General features: G+C 38.6%; 1 protein-coding gene across 1 annotated transcript in view; it reads right to left on the reverse strand.

The window, feature by feature from the left end:
• Window positions 1-24107, reverse strand: part of PTPRZ1 (protein tyrosine phosphatase receptor type Z1) — a 202398-nt gene that overhangs the window by 23722 nt on the left and 154569 nt on the right. The window contains exons 13-17 of the mRNA XM_045002201.1: window positions 16409-16553; window positions 6064-6155; window positions 2384-2469; window positions 354-374; window positions 90-186 (exon numbers count right to left, since the gene is read on the reverse strand). Of these exons, the coding sequence (XP_044858136.1) occupies window positions 90-186; window positions 354-374; window positions 2384-2469; window positions 6064-6155; window positions 16409-16553 (441 nt within the window). The remainder of the gene's footprint in view (window positions 1-89; window positions 187-353; window positions 375-2383; window positions 2470-6063; window positions 6156-16408; window positions 16554-24107) is intronic.

Genomic DNA, 24107 nt, shown 5'->3' on the forward strand with positions numbered 1-24107 from the left:
TCCTCACCCCCCCCTGCCCCGTGATAATACATAAGTGTACACTTCTCTACATTGACCTCTAAAATACATAACCAAGCGTGTTTACTTACAAGCAACAATATTTATATATCGATTCTTATTCTTGTTGTCTGGGTGATTAGAGCTGTCTGAAGTAATACCAAGATCTACAGTACAGCTCTGGATTTCCTGAAAAGAAAATGGGCATATGCTATTTTAATAAATATTAAATCACATGCAGTGTCTTAAAATGTATTAAATCAACATGAAAACCCACAACTGTATACCAAACTATCTATGATATCTTACAACTAGTTCTTTGCTAAAAAAAGAAATGCAGTGAAATCATTCCTTACCTTGTAAAACTCTTTCAGTGTCTAATGAGGGAATGAATGCAAAAAAAGTAAAGAAATCAAATTCCACAGCACACAACAAATGGATAGAAGTGCTTATACATATTACAATTACAATGGAAAACAATTATGGTCATGCAATATATGTGTTTATAATATAGCAACAATGTTGAATATTTTTGACGTAATGCATGCAAGTAAAAGAAATGAGAAATTCTGAACTTGAAATAACTTTCATAACAAAGTCTGACATCTGTATGTATCTGAGTGACTTTGCCTCAGTCTTAGACTCTGGACTTGTAAATACTTATGCATGAGTAGTCTCATTGACAGGGCAGAGGCCTTTAGTTATTGGTCCAGGAACTGGGTTAAGTTTTACAGGCCTTCTCTTACTCTCTTTGAAGTCAACTGCAAAACCTCAACTGATTTCAATGGTGGCAGGATTGTGCATCTTTACATCTTCATGTGACTATAATCTGCCAGTTTTGGGCTCTAAACCACAACCATTATTCATACAAGTAGTCTCACTGGACCTAATGTATGTGTAAGGACTATTTGAATGAGTAAGGGTAACATGAGCAGACCCTTAAAAATCCATAACAGTATTCTCAGCATGTAATTCAAATTTTTATTTTATGGAATGCTTCACTTATATAGGAAACTCAATCTTCTATACGGGGCACCTTGTTAAACAGAAAATAAATTTCATTAATTTAAAAATAGTACAATCATGTTTCCTGTAATGTTCTGGGACTCATTTTAAGGCCAAAACATCTTCCTTTTAGGCTTTCTAAAAGTTAAAAATAAGAGAAGTGGTTACTAGTCATGGTTAAAGTCTAATGACATGGTAAATTAGGTTTTAAATAGGATTTGCTTTACAGTTAATAGGAATTAAAAACTGAAAAAGCTAATTTCTGTCAGCTCTGCAAAGATAATAACTTTAGTTTAGAGTCTTGCATATCTTGTAAGTTCTCCAGGAGCAGAGAGAAAGTCAGGGCACAATTTATAACCCTGGAAGAACAGATAGGTAGATTAGGTTCTCCTATCTACAACTATGCTATGAGTAAAAATGCTATTTTTCAACCATACATTCAGAACAAAATGCTCTATACTGTGGTCTCTGCACGACAGTGGGAAATAGAGATGGGGGACGGTCAAGGGTCTGGTTTGTACATGGTCTTCTTATTTGTGGTGAGACACAAACCAAATCCTTGACCAAAAAATTGAATTCTGCCAAGCCTATCTATAGGCAATATGTGTTGAGTGTTGTCTTGTGTCCTATACAGGAAATGTTTATGGGGTAAATTGAAAATAAAAAAGCATAGGAGAGTTTTTTCCCTATACATTGTGAATGGGCAGAGAAAACACAACAAAGCAAAGGGTGTTTAACAGTGAATGCTCATATTTTCAAACATTTTTGATGCAATTATAACATTCTAATAATATTTATACCGATGATCTATTTACAACCTTAACTGTGCCTCCACAAACTTTTTTGTTTGGGAATACATACAAGATTTTTAACAATAGATCTTTGATGATAGAAGTGAGATTGACTATTTCAGTTTTGCAATTTTGTAGTTAGATATGGGAAATATGACTTATCAAAAGCTTGTTCATGAAATACATATGAGTATTTTATCATGCATTGAAATTCATTCATTATATAGGGTAAAATTAATGAATTATGTGATGAAGTTAATATTTTCAATTTTGTGAAACACATAATGAATTATATGTGCTATGGGATTAATCTGAAAGTCCTCACTATCATATACCAAGACTGTGCATCAGTTCACTTGCTAATTGTAAGTCCAAGTAGATAAATCTATCAATTTGTCAACACTTACGTAGGTTCTTAGCTTTATATACATACTAGGTTCAAGGTACTCACATTCATAAGTATTTGCAGAATTGGTCCCAGAATCAGGATCCCATCTGACATTAAATAACGCCTAATTCTTTATTTTCAAATTAATTTTAATCTGACATTATTTGTAGCCTTTATTTAAAAAGAAGACATAGAGCCATACCTCAAATTCTTCAGTAAAACCATTACTTGCATGTAAGTCTGCAACATGTTTTGGAAAATGCTTTATTGGAATTGCTCCAACATCATCTTAGGGGTGGGAAAAGACAGAAAAATATATATATTTGTCATGGATAATAAGCCAGAGTGATATATAACGAGCTTTATAGTTAGGTAAACTATACAAAATCTCAAAATAAAACAGGCAGCTTGTGTAGGAGCTTTTGGAACTTGTCTTCTTCTTAAAATCATAACCCATAATAATGGTGCTGTCTACAAGTTTTGCTAAGACCTTGTGAAATAAGGCATACAAGTTCCCCATCCAGCTCTTTTTCCGCCTTTGAAAATTCTCTCTTTTCCTCATGTCTGCATACCCATGATACCTCCACAAACAAGGGGCTGATCCTGCAAAATGCTGAGCCTATAAATTGAAGAGTGCTCTCAGCTCTCACTGAAGTGAGAGTTGAGTGTTTCAGCCATTTGCTGAAGCAGGTTCAAAGTGAGGCAGTCGGAGTAGAGTTCTTTAGTAATGTTGGCGGAGGGCAGAGAAGGAATGACTAGGTTCTGGAGTCAGAATGCTCTGTGTTGAGTGGTACTATACTGGGTGTGTGGGGCCAGCTGTATAGGCCCCAGACTAGGAAATTAAGCCAGCATCATGCCACCAAGACTGTGTTAATTAAGGCATGTGTATCAGCTCTAGTGTCAAGGGCAACTTTTATTCTCTCTCTTTCACTCACAATGAATCACTCGTGCAAGCAAATTTTCTTTATTTGTTGTTCAACTATAAGTTTCTGTGGTTGTAATTATTGGCAATAATTTTATGTCTCATCCTGAGAAGTGTCGAGCATCTGTAATCTCTCAGGATCAGGGACTTATAGTGCAATTCTTAACCAAGACTTTTTTCTCAGAGGTAGCTCTTATTACCATTAATGGGAATTACATACATCAGGGAAAACTTTCTGGATACCACAGATAAAATATTTACATTGTTGTAAATTGCTTTACACATAAATATGACAAATTGATATTGATGGGTTTTTCTGTTTGCATTTAACATGCTGTAATCAGAATTTTTAGGCTGATACTTTATTTGAGAATCTCTCTTTCATACTTTACATAAGTACAGAAAAACATTTATGTGCAAAATATTAATTAAGGATCATGTAACAAACCTTCAGGATTTTTAATCTGCAGGTCTCCAAAGAAATATGCTTTGTAAATAAAATCATCTGTTCTGTTAATTAATTGTTAAAGGGACACATTATTTTAACTAGTTTTGGCTCTAAAGGGAAGAGATCTTTTTTTTTCCATGGAAAGCATTCCATGGATTAAACATACGACTATTTCACAATATGCAATTTCATAACTGTTTTATATGACAAGGAAACATCAATTACATTGCATAAGGAACAGCTATTTACATCAACAGATGTTCATCATTTAGGACACCTAATATTTTTAGGCTTCAGTTACCATGAATTTGTTGATTTGTATTGAGATCCATCTGCTCTTTCCCTTACATGAATGGACATGAATACTAAAACTGAATTAGGCAGTCAAGCCTAAGAAAAACAGCACAAATGTGTAATACCACCTTCACACCTAGGAGAAGGATTCTGGCATGAAGTATGTTTTCCAATGAGCTCAGAACACAGAAACAAGCACCAATATCCGCAGACACACCCAAAATATTGTTAAAGCTTCCTTCAGATAAGGTCTGACCATGCATTAATTGAATTCAGTAGCAAAACTCCCATTGACTACAATGAGCATAGGATCAAACCTTAAAAGTGTTCTAACAATATTGCCAATTTATGACCATGACTACGGAGACCCTGAGGAGGGAAGAGGGGTATTTTAAAAGTGGCAACAAGATGGGCAAATGCCAACCAGGCCTCCTATCTACTGTGTGTAAACGAATATTTGTAGCATTCCTGGAATGCGGCAACCTCTTGATCTTAAAACAAAGCAGGCTCAGAAACAAACAACTCAGTCCCTACTGCCTCTGTGGCACCTTTCCCTCAGGCTATAGATGCGCAGTAGGTGGGGAGGGGGCAACACTGGGGCTATGGACAGTAAAGGAGAAAGGTGGTTGCTTGCACTTATTTTTTATGGGCAGTGCTGAGTTGCCCCCCAGCTAGTTCTGGCTAGAGGAGTAGGTCTTATCATTAGTTGGCAGGTGCCATCAGCACTGTCCAAATGATTGGACTAGTCCCCAGGTCCCACACCCCAACAATCTAGAGTTGCCTGATTCATGCTATAGATCTTTAGGGCATGTTCTGTATAGCTCTGGTATGTGGATCTCTTATGGATGCTAATGACAATGCACTGAAGTAATACAGACTATGTAATAGAAATGGATGGTGTGTGTTTGAATTCAGTTACAATAAAAATAATACTTGGCAGTTGTATAGTGCTTTTCCTGCTCAAACCACTTTACCTACGTTGGACTGATATGAGCCTTTCACATACTGTGTATTGAGTAGCCTTACGTAATATGTCAATAGTTCTAAAAATACAATGTTTTTAAAAACATGTGCATTGGGAAAGCTAAAACTTGCTCACTTAAAATCTATCACATAACAAGGTAGGTCAGAATTATTTTTTCTACAATCTTGAGAAGTTTTCCACAAAAAGTTCTATATATTTTTGTCACTTTAAAAGGTTCTTTTCACCTGTTTTAAATTAACATTCATTACTATTTTTAGTAAGTAAAATCCCCAATACCAAAACACATATATGAATTACACAAAAACAACTGTAGATGCAATTCTCCCCCATGACAGTGGAATGTTATATTTCCTGTGCTGAACTGATAAGTACAGATTGTAAAAACAAATGGCACAATGACACTGCAATACAGTTATTGACTTGGAACAGAAACAACTTATAATGAACTACTCTAACAAGACATGACAATGGCTAATCCAAAGTAAATAAAACAAACAAAAATGGAACTTCTGCATGACATTCAGTCTAAAATCACTCTAGAGAATTGTTTGAATTTCCTGAGATTTACCTATTAGTTTTGTGTTTAACTATTTAAAATATGATCCTCACATTCACAGCTGTCACTGGGCTTAGAGGGAACACTTTAAAAATATCTAATTTTCAGTTACAATTAGGAATCAGATGCTTGAGATTTAATAAATAATATGTATTTATTAGTTACCTATATGGGGAAGATTTTGTGCCCCTTACTCACTGTAAGTAGTGTCTTACTCCACAAGTAATGACATTGTTTTCAGTGGCAGGACTTATGGAGTGATGGACAGAATATGGGTCACAGATTTTTGTAGAAAGTTTTATTCAGCACATCTCCCAAGCAGCCTCTATCAGAGGATGATGTCTTAAAGAGCCCTGACTATAAGTTAAAGGTGCTTTATTCCTGCAGAACATTCAGGTGAGCCTATTGACAGTAGCATTGTCTGATTCCCCTGAGGGTGTCTCCCCACTCTCAGGTACAGCTGTCTCCATGAATACAAGGGGGTGCAAATCTCAAACTCTTACATTTCCGAGAGGTGAATCAAACCATGTTTATAGATATTGGACTGTGCATGAGGAATGGTTATTGACCCAAAAGCCATTTGCCATATCTTCCTGTTTAATGACAGTACACTTTAATATTCACCACATTTTTTCAATGACAAACAATAATTCTCAAAATATTTCAAAACAAATTACCTAAAACTGGGAAGACTGGTGCTGAAGGAGTGGAAATCACTCTAGGTGATGTGTTATCTTCTAAATAAAAGTGAGCAGTCTGGAAGCATTTCCTAAAGAAAAAGATCATATGTAAATATAGCAAATATAACATGTTTTCTGAGATGTCTTCTTGGAATATTGGCAATATGATTTAAAAAATCAAACACCTGAGAACCTCTTGTAAAGAATATTGAAACACACCGGTTAAAATATAAATATTCACTGTCAGTGCCACTATATTGCACTAATAACGTTATGCCTACAATTTACGACATCACATACCTGCACATTAGCCCAGAAGATCAAATAGTTTATGCTACTTTTACCTGTACCAGAGGCAGAAGATAGAGCAGACGTCAGCCATAGTGAAAGCCAAGAGCGTGAATCTGCACCTGGAACCACTGTAGATGCTGTACAGTATTTTCAAGTGTAATGAAATTCCATTGCCCTATCACTCATCCATATCCACATGATTCTACTCCTTCTTTCGTATTCTAGGTACTGTACTACTCCAAAGCTGGAATCGTGTGTGAAACCACATTCACTGAGAGACCTTTCCTACCACAGGTACAGAAATCAGTAAAAGGCAATATGCTGCGTAGAAAACAAAACAGAGGCTCACAGTGCTATTATAATTGGGGGGTGGGGGAAGTTGCTTCTTAATGTAGCCATCACACTGAGCACATCTTAACCAAGGAAGTCATCATGATGCAGATAGCTGAAAGCAGGGGAGTTTATGATTCCAACAGATGCTAGCCGTGTTGCAGAGGGGTTTAAGGATGAATACTAATGGAACCAACTTTAACTATGGTCCACAATGTTACTTGTGTCTATTTCCATACCCCAGCTGTGAAGATAATATGGGTAGCATCTGCTAAGGGTATAAAACAAGCTATTCAAAAGAGTAAATAACCAACTGCTGCTTAAAGCACTGCACACCCTCCTTAATTAAAAAACTCACCAGATAATTAAACTTGCTAATAACATTCTTTGCTGTGGGTCATTTAATCTATTTGAAACATTACTCACAAGTGGTTAACTTTAAAAAGAGATACCTGTTTCAGGGAAAATATTCATCTCATTTTATGTTTATGAATTTCCATTCACTGAAAGCCATTGGCTAAAATGGTTGTAGCGTCTTTTGCCATTTTGTGAGGTTATTGTTATTCTAAATTCTACTTCCATATAATAATTTCTCCAAATTAATAGCATTGCACAGAGAAAATATACCTTATAATTAATCTGTGTGATGTTATAACAAAAGAGAGTTATATCCAGTTTTTGTATGTTAAAACAGGGGCTCTCCACTTTCCAGAACTCAGTCATTCCTGTTATCACCCAATTTTATGAGACCTATTAAGAAACATTTTTTAGGAGAGAACATTTTGGATTTACATAGGGGTAGATTTTAAGATGAATCAGTGGGCAAATGAACTGGGGTGAGGACAGTAGATTCTGCTGTGGGTTATGAGACCTCTGCCAGGGAAACATGCTACTACTTCTCCATCTTCTAACTCTGTCATCTGTCCCCGCTCTAGGCCATTCATGATACTGCAGTTAGCTATCTACCTTTCCTGCTGCTCTGATCATATAGCCCTCCCCCTTTTGCTTCAGTTCCCAAATTCCTCCATTATTTTCCTATCCCATTCCTCAGTAATTTCAGTCTCCCTGATCTCACCTTCATGGCTGTCCATACAATGGTCCCTGCTTACATGTGGCTTTCATGCCACCCCATCCCCACCCTTGTGAATGTATTTATACTGATTTCATGAAGATGCACCCATTGTTCCTACTGCTCTACACTTTGCCCATCTCTCAAACTTTATTCTGTGCTCTTTTTTCCCCCATGCTGCTCCCTATTCCAGGAACAGCCTCCCTGAAAACAGCCTAAGTGCAGAGCTGAGGACTCCCCTGGTAAACCAAAGCTATGCAGGACCTTATCTATGATGACAAGCTGAAGAGCATGGACTATTCAGTATAGAGAAGAAGAGGTTGTGGAGATGTTAGCATTCTCTAGAAAAACGTAAGTGTAGATCACAGACACTTGGGTGAGAACTGTTTCAACTAAGTATTTGGGAAATATATACACACTCCTGGAATGATTTTTTTTTTATTCCTTCAGACTGTAATCAGTGTCTGGAATTTTCTGTCCCTATTGCTCCTGGCAGATTCCCCTCTAGGATTCTAGGGGGATAAAAGGATAGATACATGAACAACAAAATTGTAGAGTATTCACATGACAACCAAACTTGGGGCCAAGAAGGAATTTTCCCTCACAGAATATCTGCAAGAGCCTTGGAGGATTTTTGGCCATCCACAGGAGTCTTGAGCAGGGATTATCCATTATGTACTTACTTTATTTTGATTTAGACAAATAAAAAGCACTTAAACACAGGCTCTAAGTACCCAGCCAATGACTTAAAATACAACATGTAATATAAATCTCAGTCCCCCTTCTACTAAGAAGCAGCTCTTAATCAAATATTAGCACCCCCACAATAGCCGATAACTCAGTCCACTATCTTTCTTCAGAGGCTGGGTAAACATATGGGTGCTGCAGCATGACCTGACAGTCAACTAATCAGGGCTATTTTGACCAGAATCAAGAGGGCATCCCAGAGCCTGCTGGAGAACACCCTGGCAGCCACCCCTGGTTTAATATATTGAGAGAGATCTATCACCAGTGCCCTCATTGACTGCAACTCCATCTGTTTATCATGATGAGAGAGGCGGTCTGTCATGGTAAGCTGCTCTCAGGCCCAAGCGTTGGTGCTCAGCACCTGCTGCAAATCAGGCTCATTTAAGATGTCTCAAATAGGGCACCCAAAAAATAAGGCACCAAAGATCTCTACTTACTTTTAAACATCCTGGCCTGATGCTCAGCGCATTGGGCATTTTAACAGGGTGGGCGGATTTAAAATACATGAATAAATAAAAATAATAACAGGAAAATCTAAAAAGTTTGATGCAATTGTTCCAAAAGATCTTGTTCCATTAAGTGTATACAGTCACATTATAGTGTTTTGTCACATTTCTGCATGAAATAGTATAAATTGAAAAAGATTTGTGTAATTTTCACATCTAAAGAGTGCTTTAAAGCATTCTAGTAACATACTGTGTGTTAATTATCCCTTGTAGCCTCAAGTAAATTATACACTAAAACATCTGGGAGAAAAAATTCAAAGCATACTACTTAATCTAGAACAAGATTCATACTAAGTATTCCATCTGCTCTGCATCAGCAGTGAAAGCCTTCATGACTAAGCTAAGTGTTGATAGCCATGTCACTTACTAATTACCACTCATCTTTAATGAAAAAAGTGAGGACTGTTTTAAACTTGCAGACAAAAGTCCCATCAATCAATGTTAACCTCATTATTTAATTTACACCTTTTTGCCTCAGTATTTTGATCTCATACCTAAAACTGTGTAATTCACAATTCAGACATTGCACTTAGATCATTCAGTTAAAACCTGAGACAGTATTAAAGATGTTGCAATAATTAAAGAGGCTATAGCAGTAGTGTAAGGCGAGCAGCAGCACATTAAACTGCCCTGAAGAAACTAGAGCTGAGTGAATAATTTAAAAAGAACAGTTTAGGGCAAGACTGTGACTTGGACTCTTTATCAGCGGCTTACTGGGGAGTAACAACCCTCCACCCACCCTTTCACTCCTGTGTAGGCTAGGTAGACTTTGGCTCTCGGCATGCAGGAATAAGTAGGTGCCTATTATTCCTTCCCTTCCCCTGAGGGCAGGGAGTGGACAGAGCCTTGGCTCTAACCTCCAACAGCTGGTCAGTGCAGCTCTACTGGCAAGGATGGTGGTGTAATTTGCTGCTGGTATAGGATAGGGAAACTTTCATTTTTCAGAACTGGGACTTTTTTTCACCAGTGACCCTAAAATACAAATTCCATTCACCAAAGTAGAAAGCCATCAATAATGAAATTTGGGCCCAGAGCGCAGGGCCACCCAGAGGGGTGGGTGGGCAAGAGGGGCAATTTGCCCCAGGCCCCGCAGGGGCCCCCACGAGAGTTTTTTTGGGCCCCTGGAGTGGGGTCCTTCACTCACTCCGAGGGGCCCAGAAAACTCTTGCGGGGCCCAGGCCCCCGGAGCTTCTTCCCCTCCGAGTGGAAGGACCCCCCCGCCGGTGAATTACTGCCGAAGCGGGACCCGCCGCCAAAGTGCAGCCGGGTCTTCGGCGGTAATTCGGTGGTGGGGGGCCCTTCCATTCCGGGTCCCGCCACGCAAGTGCCCCGAAGACCCACGGCGGGGGCCCCCTGCCACTGAATTACCGCCGAATACCCGGCTGCACTTCAGCAGTGGGTCCTGCTTCAACAGCAATTCGGTGACGGGGGGCCCGCCGCGGGTCTTCGGGGCACTTCGGCAGCGGGTCCCGGAACAGAAGGGCCCCCCGCCGCAGAATTACCACTGAAGTGGGGGCACCCCGCTGCCAAAGACCCCAGGCCCCCGGAATCCTCTGGGTGGCCCTGCCAGAGGGTCAGACATGAAATCAACAAAACCAGCAGATTCAAGCATTCCCAGTGAAGCTCTATTATGAGGACTGAAACTTCTATCTGTTTTCTTTGGTTTCACATATTCTATTTTTGGGTGAAAAATCCTCCCAAAGGCTGTACAAAACAATGTGTCCAAAGGAACAAGGCTGTGAAATGAATAAAAAGGATCTCTTTGCCTACTTCACTGTAAACCTAGACTGTGGAAGAGAAAGGACAATTATATTGACTGGAAACTCATTGCCTGAGGTACAAGAGGCCTTGAACGACCAAACTAGAAAGGGACACAATTATACATTTTTATTTCATATATGGAATCTGAATAAAAAAATTAGAAAACATCAGAGTTAAAAGTTGCCATTTCTGCCAGTCAAGACAGCTTTTCACCATGAAAAGAGTGAAACTCCGCCTCATGAAATAGTAAAGAGTTGTTGTGAATGTCTCCAGGTGGAAGTTCAATAATTCTTTACTAAGAACAAAGTTAGACTGCAAAGTTAGTTTTCTGCTGGCCACAACTGCTGTTTGTTTTTACAAACAATTTGAAGTGAGAACAAAATAATTTCTGCATTTTTCCATGAATCTGAAAAACAGGTATTTGTCAGCTTTGCCAGGGATGATTCTTTTTGACTCATCTTCAGACCAAAGAGCTCCACTGAATAGCTGTGGCTATGCCACCATCATTTTTTGTGAACGTTGTCAATAAGCATACAGAGATAAGTTTCTTGCAAATTTAAGTATTTGATGAGCAATTAGCATTAATTTGGTCCACAAAAAATAAAATAAAAAAGGCTCATATCTGATATCAACTACCAGCTTAAAACCAACTAAAGCTAAACATGAGAATTGCTCTGTTAGGGATTCATTCTATTATTCATTTCTTCCTATAGAACATTTTGCAAGTACAAAGAAAATAACATTGTCATGTAAAGTTAATGTCCTAATTTTCCATTGACTTTAAAAAGAGCTGTGGGTGCTCAGCACCTTTGAAAATTAGGCCACAAAGTCCAAATTACAGTACATGATATTTAGATTTCATTCCTTTTAAAAACATAGAAAATATGTTACTAGCTTTAGCATAAGGTCAACAAAATTTTCTCTTGAAGATTAACAAAAAAGAGCTCCATATTTTATTTTGTAATACATGGGAAATACACAAAGGATTAAATTAAACATCTAGAAGATATTACTGCTAACGGGATCTTTGTTATATTTTGAAAGACTGGGTTTCAAAACTGTGCATTCTCTGAGAAAGAATACCAAATGAACACAATGTCATTTGACAAGAACAAGCTCATAACATGTGTAGGATTACTAAAACTACACCATGCAATCCGGGTCTTAAAGTGTATGGCATTGTTTTCTTTTGTAAACAGGAAAGATTTCGAATACCATTAGCTTTAAAAATAAAGCCCTTTGAAGATGAATATGAACATTCATGTTGGACAATGTGAAACTAAGAGAAGCCTGTCAGTAAAATGAAGGAGAGTTAACCATAAATCCCTGTGGTAGAAATCATAATAAACTGACTAGAAGTAATCTAGGAAATGAGTTGTGCAATTCTTCTGGACATTAACTGATTCCTTTCCAAGACTCACTATGAAGATGAAATATTTTAAAAACATCATTTTTCATACAGCAGCTTGAATACTGTCAAAGGCTGGGCTGCTAGTTACCATAGTAGCCTGAGTCTTGGGAAACTTGGGTTCAATTCCCTGCTCCACCACAGAGTTCCTGTGGGACCTCAAGCAAGTCACAAAGTCTCTCTGTGGCTCAGTTCCCTGTCTGTAAAATGGGAATAATAGCACTTTCCTACCTCACAGTGTTGCTGTGAGGCTTAATCTATTAAAGACTGTGAGATGCTGAGATACTACAACAATAGAGGCCAGATTTAGACAGATAGTAGTAGTGTGTCATTACTCCTGAATTTATTCATTTTATATTTGTTTTACACTTGTCATGCAGCTTCTTTGTTGAGTGTTATTTTGACATGACAATCTATTAGAATACAACACTATCACTTTATACCTTTATCAGGACATTTTAGAGATGCCTTAACTAGTGGTGTTCACATGAGTGAAACTAGGTGTAACTCACATGCATAATAGGTGGAAGAGGGTGGCTGTAGGAAAAGAACCAACAGGAGAATGTACAAAGGTGTAAAATGTAGCAGGCCCCCTGTGCTTTACCTTACACTTTATATTCCCTGTTGGCTGTTGGTACAACCCCACCCTTCCATATCTTTGGTATGTAACCTACAGCCACTTGCACTCATTTGTGCAGATTTACTCACATGTAAGTTACACTTATTAGTTACATCATGTCTGAATTTATCCCCAATTGTTTAAATTTCCGTGGATTCACATTATTTAAAAGACAGTAACACAGATAATATATACACCATGGTATGCCCTCCTCTTCTTTGTACCTCTAACATCTATCTTCACTCCACTGCAGTCTCTCACTTTAGACTTCCTTTCCAGGAGCATATCAATGATAATACAAGATGTCTATTTAAAGAAAAAGCTGACTCACCCTCCAAAAGGCAAAATGGGCAGATTCAATCCTGGGCTACGCTGACAGATAAAGTTCTTTGGTGGCAGAAAATCCATCTGGCAGAGGGTAGGTTTGGTATGATGCACAGTGCCCACAGCCCTCTGCTAGAAAGCCCAGAATGGCTGGTACTGGCCAGGAAGGCCAGGAAATACACTGGCAGGGCAACCATGAGGTCCCATTGGAATCAAGAATTGTGCTCCGCCAGTCGAACCCTTGAGGGAAAGGTGGTGGCGCAAATACTGACTTCCTTCCCTTGGGGATGGATTGCTGCCCCCCAGACACAATGGCCTAGGCTGGCCAAACTGGCCCAGTATCTCTATTTGCTCACATCTTTACCTTCTGCGTCAAGTTGGTAAAAAAAAAAAAAGCTCTTTTTTTTTTTTTTTAAATTTCAACAAAAGTTTTTAAGGCCCCCCTGTGGTTTTCTGATCAGCTTGGAGAATTGCTTGAATTTTTCAAAAAAATCAAAAATTCAAGCTTTTTTGGTGATTCCCCCCACCCCCCAATTGTTTACATTTTTTACACAGCTCTACTCCTGTGTCATCTTATATGTTTGCTTGGAACCGAGCAGAATAGGACAAAGCAGGACTTTTCTGTAATATTTTTATGAATTCTGTGTGTGCCTCATTTTCCCCCTATACTCTGCATTGCTACCCAGTTGTGGGGGAGGGGGCAAAGGATTAAGTTTACTCTCAGGGCAGGCAAAGACACATAGGTCTGCGTGTCATCTCCCTGTCTGGGTACAATGAACAGAGTCATTAAGGAACTGGTTGAAACTGACCCAGACCAACAAGGCGCTAAGAGAGACAACAGAAGCTCCAATGACTTATAGATTGAAGCTATCAGCAGTGAAGCTGAGCAGAGACCCCAGCTCAAGAACAAAGGACTGACAGGTGTAAATTAGGAGAATAAGTGTGGGCTCTGGAAGAAGCTTGAGCTCTCTAACCTGGGAACCTAAGGAAGAAAATCAGAGAGAGACAGAATCTGAAAATGGAGTTCACTACAGGTTGGTGAATTGCTCTGGGCTGAACAGAATGAACTAGGTATTAAGCTTTATTTCTCTATGCCAATGGTCCCCAAAATTCTGAGGGTCATCCCCCCTTGTCCCAGTCCACCCCCCACACCTTCCTGGAACTGGGGCTGGGAGAGGGGTGGGGTTCTGGTGCTGGGGCTGTGGAGGAGGGAGACCTGGACAGCGGTAAGGGTGCCGAGGCTGGGGCTGCAGATGGGGATGGAGCCGGAAGCAGGGTAGCCAGAGGCCAAAGCTGGGGGAGGGAATGGCGCTGCAGGCAGGCTGCGGTGGGGGCTGGCAGCTGGGCCTGTGGACAAGTGCAGCTCCTCTCCCAGCCTTGCCCCCCAGGCCGGGAATGGAGCCACAGCAAGCAGCAGCAGCTGGCTGGTGTGGCGCCAGCAGCAGAGCTGCGCCGAGGCTGGAGACAGTGCCAGGAGCAGAGCTGGAGGTGGGGAGGAGCTGGGTAACACTCTATCCCTGCCCCCGGGGGGCTGGCCTGGGCCCCGCCGTGTCGTCCCCCCTGAAAGTTCCTCTGTGCCCCACACTTTGGGGACTTCTGCTCTATGCTAACCTAAGGACTGTCAATGCTACATGCCAGGTGACTAATAAAGCCTGCTCTTTTGAAAACATTGCTTGAGTCCCTGAAGAGTGTACTAATCTTGAACCAGGGGTCTATCTCAGTTGGATTCGCTGAACAGAGCTCATGGTGTGAAGCAGGAGTGCTGAAGCCCCAGAGGATTAGTCCTGGAAGGCATTGAGGCCGCATGGCCTACCCTGAAGGAAGAGTGAGACACCTTAGGTGTCTAGCACATTGAAAAGGTTCCTCCAAGAGACTGTTCAAAAGCTGGAGGCATAGCATTAATCCTGAGAGTCCATGACAGGATCCCATTATATATATATATATATATATATATATATATATATATATATATATATATATATATATATATATATATATATAATATGGGATCAGATAGCTCAGAACCATAGTATAACGGGAGGCTTTGGGGCAGGAAATCTTTGCAAGGGAATTTCTCCCTAATTGTCCCAGGGAATAGGCCATGGAGCCCACCTCTGGAACTAGAGGACCACCAGCGTTCTGCATGGATCTTATCATCCTGGAGACCTCTGTCTCCTCACTCACTTTGGCCCACAGAAAACCTTGTGTACAATGGAGCTGTGCTACAAGGTGGTGGAGCTAAGCATAATCAGACTAAGCAATTGCTTAGTGCCCTAAGCAGCTCAAGGAGGCCCTGATTTAGTATTACCCCCAAAATACCATTCATGGAATTTAACATGGACTTTTTAACATGTGCATTAGTACGTGTTATGTTGGCTATTTTTTGGTTTCTGAAAATAATGCAATTAGTATTTTTAGGAGGTGAGTGAGGGGTAAGAGGGACTCCAACATATTCCTGCTCAGGAACTCTAGCACTGCCTCTGGCTACTAGGGAATCCCCTAGTTATGACTGTTGTCATAGCCCTAGGCATAACCGCCATGTTTTCTGTGGAATCCTCACTGGGCTAGAGGAGCACCAAGTGCAGGCCCAGCATCTGCTAACCCTCCCACTTCATATGGGACGGTGGAACTCTGTGTGCTAGAGAATGAGAAAAGGTTCCATCCCTGGCCACCTGCTGTACTGTTGGCCTAATGTAGGATCTGTGCTTGCATGGAAGACCCTTAGGTTAGGACCTGTAACTTCCTCTGCTTTGTACTTCTCCTTCCATGCTGATGGTGCTCCGTAAGTAATTTTAAAACATGGAAAAAAATAGCCATGTAAAAAAATTAAATTTGGATTGATACAGAAATATATTACTATACACTTATCTTCACTGCATTTTAATAGGAGTTAAAAGCCTAATCCTGCAACCCTTTACAAAGTTCCCACTGACGTCAAGAACTCCAGGATCGGGTACTAAATTTGTAAATCACCCTACAGATACATTTCTGGTACATGTGGAAAAGGAAGCTGCGATGTTTAATTTTGTTTTTCCTATATCATTTAATTCCTAAAGGTAAACAAACAATCACATCAATTATTTGTTTTTTAAAATCTCTTGATATGCAAGTGAATATTTTAATAGCTTACCAAAATAGGTACTACTGCAATACAAATAAATAATAATAGTATCTGTTAGAGAGTCAGGATCCAGTTTGATCTCTTGCAAATCTTCAGTAATGCCAATTATATTTTTCTAATTAGGACAAATCTAAGCTTTGTAGAACTGCGAAAATAAATAACTTACCTCCAATATATGAGAATACCAACAAGAATCACTAGACAGATAAAAGTCAGAGCTGATACGACCACAAGTGGTATAACTGTCTTCTTCTCTGATTCCAGACTCTCAGCTAGACCAATACGAGACTCATGGCTACTATTACTTGCCTCTGTAGTCAGAGAAAATTGAAATAATCCATATTTAAATGTCAACAAAAAGCACAGCATAACTGAACGTGTTTATAAGAGCCCTAGGTAATGTCACTTACCATTCTAATTTTTACTGTGTAGCAGAAAATATACATATTTGCAAACCAGTTTAAAGAAAATAGGCAGACAGAAAGTATAGCAAAGTATTAGAGTTTATGCAACAGAGCATCCCAGCAGCGTAGAACTTCTTTGTAAAAATGCAGATTGTTGTTAAAATATAATTTCAAGAAGAAAATGTTTCATTTTAAATTTCAATTGGCAGACAATGCTTCAAGGGATCTGAATATATAATATTGAAGTGTTTAAAGATAGCTTTAATATTATATTTTTACTCATGTAATTCAAAACATTGTTCTTTTGATCAATAAATATAAATGGACAATTTTCTTAACATAGCAAATAGATACATGACTGCTAAGTTGAAACTGAAATTGCAATATTTTAATATTTTGTCAGTTCTGGAAATTTGGCCTAGCGATTCATGAGAGAAATCCTGCTTCCACTGAAGTCAGTTCAGTTGAGCCAAATTTCACTCCTTACTTGGCTTTTTACAGAGAATCAAATTATTGTATATTACTAGATACACTTTATAGATCTCACATGTTTCTATTAGCCTTGTATTACCGGATGCTTGAAATGCTCAGGCCCAGGAGTGCATTAGGATTTCAAAATATATTTTTACTATTTTATTGAAATAAAAGAACATAGTAAAGGGACTGGCCCTGCAACCTTCTCTCAGGTCAACCCTGAAACTTGAAGTCGATGGGACTTCTCACAATAGTTAGGGTTGTGGGTTTTGTCCCAAATGAGAGTTTTTCTAGTGAGTACAGTTCACCCACATCAATGTCTATGATCTTTACATTATCACTGCAAATGAAAAGGGATTTCACAGTTGTTGGAATTAAAGCCCCAATATTTCAAAGAGCAGTGCATGGGCAGACCTCTGTGCCCATGCATAACCCAGAGTCAATGGGGGCAGGAATCTGCCTGTGTAGAGCCAATTGCAGGTTTCGGGCCTAAGGAAGCAATTCTACAATTCTTCTTGAACAAAACTGCCCCTAGATGGAGGGTTAATGTGATTTTTGTCCTAGTAAGGATATCAGGAGCAAGCCCTACTTTCTGAAATGCACAATACTAGAGCTGCTTGGAAAATTGTCAGTGAAACAGTTTTCCACTGAAAAATGGTGTTTCATCAAATCTGCAACTTTTTGAAAAATCTTGATGATTTTGACACAAATTTGTTTAAACTTGGGGGGAAATATTTCAACATCGTTGTAACAGAACGTTCCGATTTTTCATTTCAAAACATCTTTTTGTTTAATGTATTTGATTTTATTTTAAAAAATATATTAAAAATTTTTAAAAGATCAATATTGAACCATTTCAAAATTTCAATAGATTTCAAGACCACAAAGAGCCATTGTGATCACCTAGTCTGACTCTCTGTATAACACAGGCCATAGAACTTCCCCAAAATAATTCTTAGAGCATAATTTTTAGAATAACATCCAACCTCCATTTAAAAATTGCCGGTCATGGAGAATCCACCACAACCCTTGGTAAATTGTTCCAATGCTTAATTCTCTCACCATTAAAAATGTACATCCTATTTTCAGTCTAAATTTGTCGAGATTCATCTTCCAGCCATTGGATTGTATTATAGAATCATACAATCATTGGACTAGAAGGGACCTTAAGAGGTCATCTAGTTCAGTTCCCTTCACTCATGGCAGGACTAAGTATTATCTAGACCATCCCTGATAGGTGTTTGTCTAACCTGCTCTTTAAAATCTCCAGTGATGGAGATTCCACAACCTCCCTAGGCCATTTAATTCAGTGCTTAACCACCCTGACATTAGCAAGTTTTTCCTAATGTTCAACCTAAACTGCCCTTGCTGTAATTTCTGCCCATTGTTTCTTGTCGTATCCTCAGAGGTTAATGAGAACAATTTACCTCCCTCCTCCTTGTAACAACCTTTATGTACTTGGAAACTTATCATGTCCTTTGTCAGTCTTCTCTTCTCCAGACTAAACAAACCCAATTTTGTCAATCTTCCCTCATAAGTCATGTTTTCTAGACCTTTCATTATTTTTGTTGCTCTTCTCTGGACTCTCTCCAATTTGCTCACATCTTTCTTGAAATGTGGCACCCAGAACTGGACATAATACTCCAGTTGAGGCCTAATCAGTGGAGAGTAGAGCGGAAGAATTTCTTCTCATGTCTTGCTTACAACAGTCCTGCTAATACATCCCAGAATGATGTTTGCTTTTTTTTTTGCAACAGTATTATACTGTTGACTCAGATTTAGCTTGTGATCCACTATGACCCCCAGATGCCTGTCCCCAGTACTCCTTCGTAGACAGTCATTTCCCATTTTGTATGTGTGCAACTGATTGTCCCTTCCTAAATGGAATACTTTGCATTTGTTCTTATTGAATTTCATCCTATTTTCTTCAGACCATTTCTCCAGTTTGTCCAGATCATTTTGAATTTTAATTTTATCCTCCAAAACACTTGCAACCTCTCCCATCTTGGTATCATCCACAAACTTTATAAGTGTATTCTCTATTCCATTATCTAAATCACTGATGAAGATATTGAACAAAACTGGAGTCAGAACCGATTCCTGCAGAACCCCACTTGATATGCTCTTCCAGCTTGACTGTGAACCACTGATAACGATTCTCTGGAAATGGTTTTCCAACCAGTTATGCACCCATCTTATAGTAGCTCAATCTAGATTAAATTTTCCTAGTTTGTTTATGAGAAGCTCATGCAAGACATTATCAAATGTCTTACTAAAGTCAAGATATACCACCAGCTACCACTTCCCCCCTATTCACAAGGCTTGTTATCCAGTGAAAGAAAGCTTTTAGGTTGGTTTGACATAATTTGTTCTTGATAAATTCATGCAGACTCTTACTTGGAGGAGGGATAGCTGAGTGGCTTGAGCATGGGCCTGCTAAACCCAGGATTGTGAGTTCAATCCTTGAGGGGACCACTTCGGAATCTGGGGCAAAAATTGGTCCTGCTAGTGAAGGCAGGGGGCTGGACTCAATGACCTTTCAAGGTCCCTTCCAGTTCTAGGAGATTGGTATATCTCCAATTATTTACTTTTATTTTCTTATCACCTTATAATCTTCTAGGTGTTTGCAAATTGATTGCTTAGTTATTTGCTCAATTATCTTTCCAGATACTGAAGTTAAGATGACTGGTCTATAATTCCCTGGGTTGTCCTTATTTCCCTTTTTATAGATTGGCACTATATTTGCCCTTTTCCAGTCCTCTGGAATCTCTCCAGTCTTCCATGACTTTTTGAAGACAATCGCTAATGGCTCAGATATCTTCTCAGTCAGCTCCTGGAGTATTCTCAAATGTATTTCATAAGGTGACTTGAAGACATCTAACTTGTTTAAGTAATTTTTACCTCGTTCTTTCCCCATTTTAGCCTCTGATCCTACCTCATTTTCACTGGCATTCACTATGTTAGACGTCCAGTTGTTACTAACCTTTTTGGTGAAAACTGAAACAAAAAAAGTCATTTAGCACTTCTGCCTTTCCACATTTTCTGTTATTGTTTTCCCTGCCTCATTAAGTAATGGGCCTATCTTGTCCTTGGTCTTCCTTTTGCTTCTCATGTATTTGTAGAATGTTTTCTTGTTACCCTTTATGTCTCTAGCTAGGTTCACCTCTTTTTGTGCCTTGGCCTTTCTAATTTTTATATCTTTCACTCCTAAATTGAAAAGCTCATTTTTCAACATTTGTTCCCCATGTACATAGAGACAGTAATCAAGTTTGTTAAGCTAAATAGATTGAGCTCCTTGAATCTATCACTACAAGTCATATTTTCTAATCCTTACTCCTCAAGTAGTCCCACTAAAATCAAGACTGGTAGAATCTAGCCCTTAAAACTACAAGAACAGCACCCATTTAGAAAATATAAAGTTCAAACAATACATGAATTTCACAAACATCTACTAAATGAATCACTTCAGTTGAGAAAAAATGGTGTTCTTTTGAAATTTCATTTAGTAAAGTTTCAAAATTTTGTTTTTTGTCTTAATTTGGGATAATTTTTTTTTGAAATCTCAAAATTTTTCTGCAGAATGTAATTTCCATTTTTGTCTTCAACCCTACAGAATAACAAATGGAATCTGCAAAGGCCAAATATTGAATGAATTGTCCTCTGAAAGCTATCAGCATTAGCAAAGTGATTAAAATATGTCAATGGCAAGGCAATTAGCAGGTTACTTGAATTTCTTGAGCTCACGGGCCTCTTTTTTATAAAGACCTCAACTTAGTTGCCAATTTCGCATGGCACAATTTTGTTCCTAATTTATAGCATTTAAACATCTTAATAACTCACTTCCTGTAAATCAGCTAGTTAAATATGCAAATGATATCAGTTGTGGTCACAATTAATTGCAGGCGCAGAATTGCACCCACAGTATTGGAAGCTGTTTCTAAAAAATCAGGGCCCAAATTTCTGGTGAACGAGATATGGGATGCACTCAAATTTTTAACTGGAACTATGAATATGCATGAGCAATCAGGATGTGGCCATTGAGCAAAGTGCACTTATTCGACTCTGGAGGTACTCCCAAGGTAGAACATGATCTAATATTTTTAATAACAAGGCAGCTTAAAAATGCACCATACTTTAGTGCTTTAAATTAGGGGAGTGAAAAGAATGGCATAAGGTAGTTCTTTGCCACCATCTCAGTCATTCCAAATGCTAAATCCTACTAAGTCCACTAGAAGGATAGAATCATATACATTATTAATATGGGTTCCTCATATATATATCATTTATATTTTAGCTGTGCACCATGCCCATGATGCACAACTAAAATACAAATTTACATTTCACATTTGAATCCACTAGCACAGACCCAGATGTGACCATGCGGTATTTTATAATAGAGAGATGCTCCCTCAGTGCACCGTTAAAAGAAAGCATTTATACTGTATGGTGCTCATTTAAATAGCTCAGGTTTCTTGTACTTAGCCTTCAGTCTGTGGCAGATTTTGGCCCATTCCTATCCCCTCCCACCCAATCCAAAGAAAGTGGGCAAAAGAACAGTGTAATTTGAGGTGAGCTAAGATAAATGTCTGTATAAATAAGTAGCTAGCTCTTTACACAGTAGTTTGAATAGATTATTATGACATAAAATCTTATGAAAATAAACTATATTATTATTTGATCACTGATTTCACTAGGAGCCAAATTCTGGTTCATGGTATAATGCCATATTATAACTGTCTCTGTGCTGAGCCGGCTGATTCTGAGGCAAAGTTTAGCTTGGTGCACAAGGGGCAGAAGGGATGGTCAGCTGCTGATGTATAGGGTACCATTGTTCATAAGGTCCTGTCCTCCTCCCCAAATTGTGTTTGCAAAATTTTTGCGAAGCTACTGCGGGGTGCACAGCAGAAACCCTGACCAAAAATAAGCATTACTTGTGGATATATGGGATTGCAGGGGACCTAGTCTGCACGTCATCTTTCCCCTGATTTCCACAGAAGAATGTTCCTACCATCATTGGGACCCTCTCATCCTCCTGGGTTACATCTTCAGCTCCTTTTTGGGAGGACATTTTGCTCCAGGCAGCCCACTGAATCTCCGTTCCATGGGTAATTGGCAACCAGGGTGGAAACGGCTCCTCTCTCCGCAACTGGGATATCAGGGCCTCCCCTGACACAGTGCTACAGGTGGAACAAGTTTGGTGGGCACGTAGGTGGTAGGCAAAAAACTCTCATTTGGATTCTGTCTCAGAATATGTATGAATACAGCCCTACAGTCATGAAGAGTGACCAAACCTTATAGTTCCATTTGCATCTTTTCCAGCCAGGCCATGATCTGGGCTCTGTAACTATGTTTAAATTAATCAACTATTTCTTATAATTAAGACATTTATTTTTATATTCAGTGTAACTGGTGCTATTCTAAAACACCGGCACATATTAGTTTCTTAAGCTCAATTCTTCCTGTGCTTATGAATTTTCATTTTTAGCAGCAATAGCAACCTCATTTGCTAAGAGAGGTAATTAAGGGCCAGAATCTAAAATATCACACATAAGCCCCACATAACAATGCATTTTGTAAAATCTTCTAGCTGGGCCTGGGTGGCATATAAATTCAGACTAACTCCATACAGGGAGATTTAAAAATTATTTTTTTTTCAAACAAAAACATCAGTCATTCTCTTCTACAAGAGCAACACTCATTAGCATTACTAATTACAATATATGTATGGTGTGAGATGCACAATTCTCTGCAGTCATTAACAAGAGAATCAGAAAGCCCTCTTAATGTTTACCATCACTATTTTCCTGATTTGAATCCCAATGTAGTAAGTAGTATAACTCCTACTGATTTCACTGGTATAGGAACAAGCCCTGTGAGCCTGAACTAATGACCACAGAACTCAACGGGAAAACTCCCATTGGATTCACTGGGCTTTGGATCAGGTCCGGTGTAATTTTCTTTTCACCTAAAGCTAGTTCCTCCTTATTTTTGGACACACCTTCATATTTGTGAGGCAGTTAGCCATAAATCCTGCATCATCCTTTTCTCTTTGATGTTACAATCCAGTTAAAAATTCATGGTAAACCTGCTATAGCAATTTTAAAATATAAATGACATCTCGAAATTCCCCTCAAATAAATGGTTCTATTGGAAAGCTTGACAAGATGATTGCTAACTGATAAAGCAATTTTTCAGTGATGCAGATCTTAAAAATACATCTCATACTACCCCTAATTAATAATAATAATACGATTTACTATTAAACAAAATATGAATTAACAATTTTTTAAACTCACACAAACTCTCAACAAAACATTTGACTTATGTAACTACTAAGAAATGTGCTGTAATACTTGAGATTTAAATTTAATATAAATTTTCATATATCACAAGGTTATTTTGTTGTTATTGTTTTTAAATTGAAATTAAGATGTAACTAGGTAGCTATTTCTGATTAGCAGGAGACCTCATATGAGAAATGCTCCAATTTAATTGCGATTTTATTAAAAGTCAATATAGGGAATAATTTGTTGGAAGAAACTAATGCATAGGCAAGTTTTTTAATGAGAGTGATGACTGGAAACTAAATTTTAAATATGCATTATTAGTTAAGCCACATGTTATACCATCCTTTTGGAGAACTGTCAAGAATCAAAGCTCTTCATGGTTAATTGAAAGTGAGGCATTTTAAGTTTAATTACAGAAAACTATAAATAATTTAGGATAACCTTCATGTCATTAGCTGGTACAAAATGTGCTTGGAAATTATTCTCCTTTTCTTTTTTGCTGACCTTTAAAGGAAACAAATTTACTTCATGTGTGTTTTACATAATTTCCTTTAGGAAACATCAAAACAATTCACTGATTTACTGACTCAATTGCTTGCTCAGGTAAAACTCCTGTTGACCAAAAGGGCTCATGATTATCCACTCTATAACATCCTGAGCTATGCAGACTGCCTGGGACTGCTTTTATGCACAAAGTTAC

Source organism: Mauremys mutica, chromosome 1 (genome assembly GCF_020497125.1).
Source record: "Mauremys mutica isolate MM-2020 ecotype Southern chromosome 1, ASM2049712v1, whole genome shotgun sequence".
In the NCBI taxonomy this organism is placed as follows: domain Eukaryota; kingdom Metazoa; phylum Chordata; order Testudines; family Geoemydidae; genus Mauremys; species Mauremys mutica.